The sequence below is a fragment of the Mus pahari genome, chromosome 23 (assembly GCF_900095145.1).
Source record: "Mus pahari chromosome 23, PAHARI_EIJ_v1.1, whole genome shotgun sequence".
Classification (NCBI taxonomy): domain Eukaryota; kingdom Metazoa; phylum Chordata; class Mammalia; order Rodentia; family Muridae; genus Mus; species Mus pahari.
Genome location: NC_034612.1, coordinates 13,874,307 through 13,875,823, shown reverse-complemented (window position 1 = coordinate 13,875,823; position 1,517 = coordinate 13,874,307). Strand labels below are relative to the sequence as shown.

The window sequence follows — 1,517 nt, the reverse complement described above, 5'->3', positions numbered from 1 at the left end:
AGAGGCAGGTGGATTTTTGAGTTCGAGGCCAGCCTGGTCTACAAAGTGAGTTCCAGGACAGCCAGGGCTATACAGAGAAACCCTGTCTCAAAAAAAAATAAAATAAAATAAAAAATAAAAAATAAAAAGTTCTGGGAATGTAAAGCATTTGCATCATCAAGGCCCTGGAAAGAGGGAAGAGGAGGGGAGACAGAACAGGGGAGGGATGAGAGTGGCAAAGGAAAGTGGAGGGGAGGGATCCAGAATCTACAAAGCCATATTTGAAGCTACCGAAACCTGAATATTCTTATTTCAGACTTTGAGAAAGGTTTTCTGAAAGAACCCATTGTTGTTAGACTGGACAGTGCTTCTAAAGGAAACAGCAAAACCCTTTATATTGGGGCTGGAGAGATGGCTCAGTGGTTAAGACCACCGACTGCTCTTCCAGAGGTCCTGAGTTCAAATCCCAGCAACCACATGGTGGCTCACAACTACCTGTAATGGGATCCAGTGCCCTCTTCTGGTGTACTCATATACATTAAATAAGTAAGTAAATAAATAAATCTTTTAAAATTTTTTTTATAAAAACCCTTTATGTTTATGGGTGGATGAAACTTCATCCAAGCACAGAACACTCCTGTGCTGAACTGTGCAGGAAGCAGGGAGAGCACAGAACTAAAATGGACAGAACACACACACTTCAAGCCTCCATGCACACACATCTGCTTTTAATGGTGACATTTGAAGTTAATTTTTCTGTAACTGAAACCCAGAACTCAGACTAACAAAGTTCACCAAAAACTAAAGCCAACCTCAAGGTCTTCCGAGAGGAGGGCGGAGTGTGTGGCCTTCTGAGCCATCTCCTGGAGCTGCTGCTGCGTCCTCTGAAGAGCTGCCTGGCATTCTGCTTGATTGGACTCCAGGGTCTTGACCTTCTTCATCAGTGACTTGATTATGTCAGTTCTTTTATGCAGCTCACCTGAGGGGAATTTCAGTCACTGTGTCTGCACTGAGACATACTAAGCAGCACTTTCAAAATCAGGGGTTATGAAATAAAGGTCTGATGAACATTTTTAAAACACGTTACTGTGAAATGCACAATGCCATGTACATTCCAGAAATAAACACTGGCACCAACCAGAAGTCACCTTCCCACACATAATCTCTGTTCATCTCCACTTTCCAGCCACTGCCCGCATCCCGGAATAACCACTTCCTGGCTGCCCACCCATGCCCCGTGCAAGGATGGTAGGCCAGGCACCTGCCCACCACTGACCTACACTCCAGGCCAACATCCTTGTTTTTTACTACTACTGTTCTCCTATCTACCTCTGCATCCACCTCCAAAGTCTAATCTGACCCATATACAAACAGAAGTATATGCCGGTGTTGGTCTCTGCACTTGTAAGACCCCAAGGGCCACCAGAGTCTAATCTGACCCATATACAAACAGAAGTATGTGCCGGTGTTGGTCTCTGCACTTGTAAGACCCCGAGGGCCACCAGAGTCTAATCTGACCCATATACAAACAGAAGTAT

The 1,517-nt window shown here is 44.8% G+C and overlaps 1 protein-coding gene across 1 annotated transcript in view; it reads right to left on the bottom strand.

Annotated features, from left to right (window-relative positions):
* The window catches only part of Ccdc62 (coiled-coil domain containing 62), a 37,307-nt gene that overhangs the window by 28,765 nt on the left and 7,025 nt on the right, over positions 1-1,517 (bottom strand). Inside the window, exon 3 of the mRNA XM_021187223.2 lies at positions 792-958. Within this exon, the coding sequence (XP_021042882.1) occupies positions 792-958 (167 nt within the window). The remainder of the gene's footprint in view (positions 1-791; positions 959-1,517) is intronic.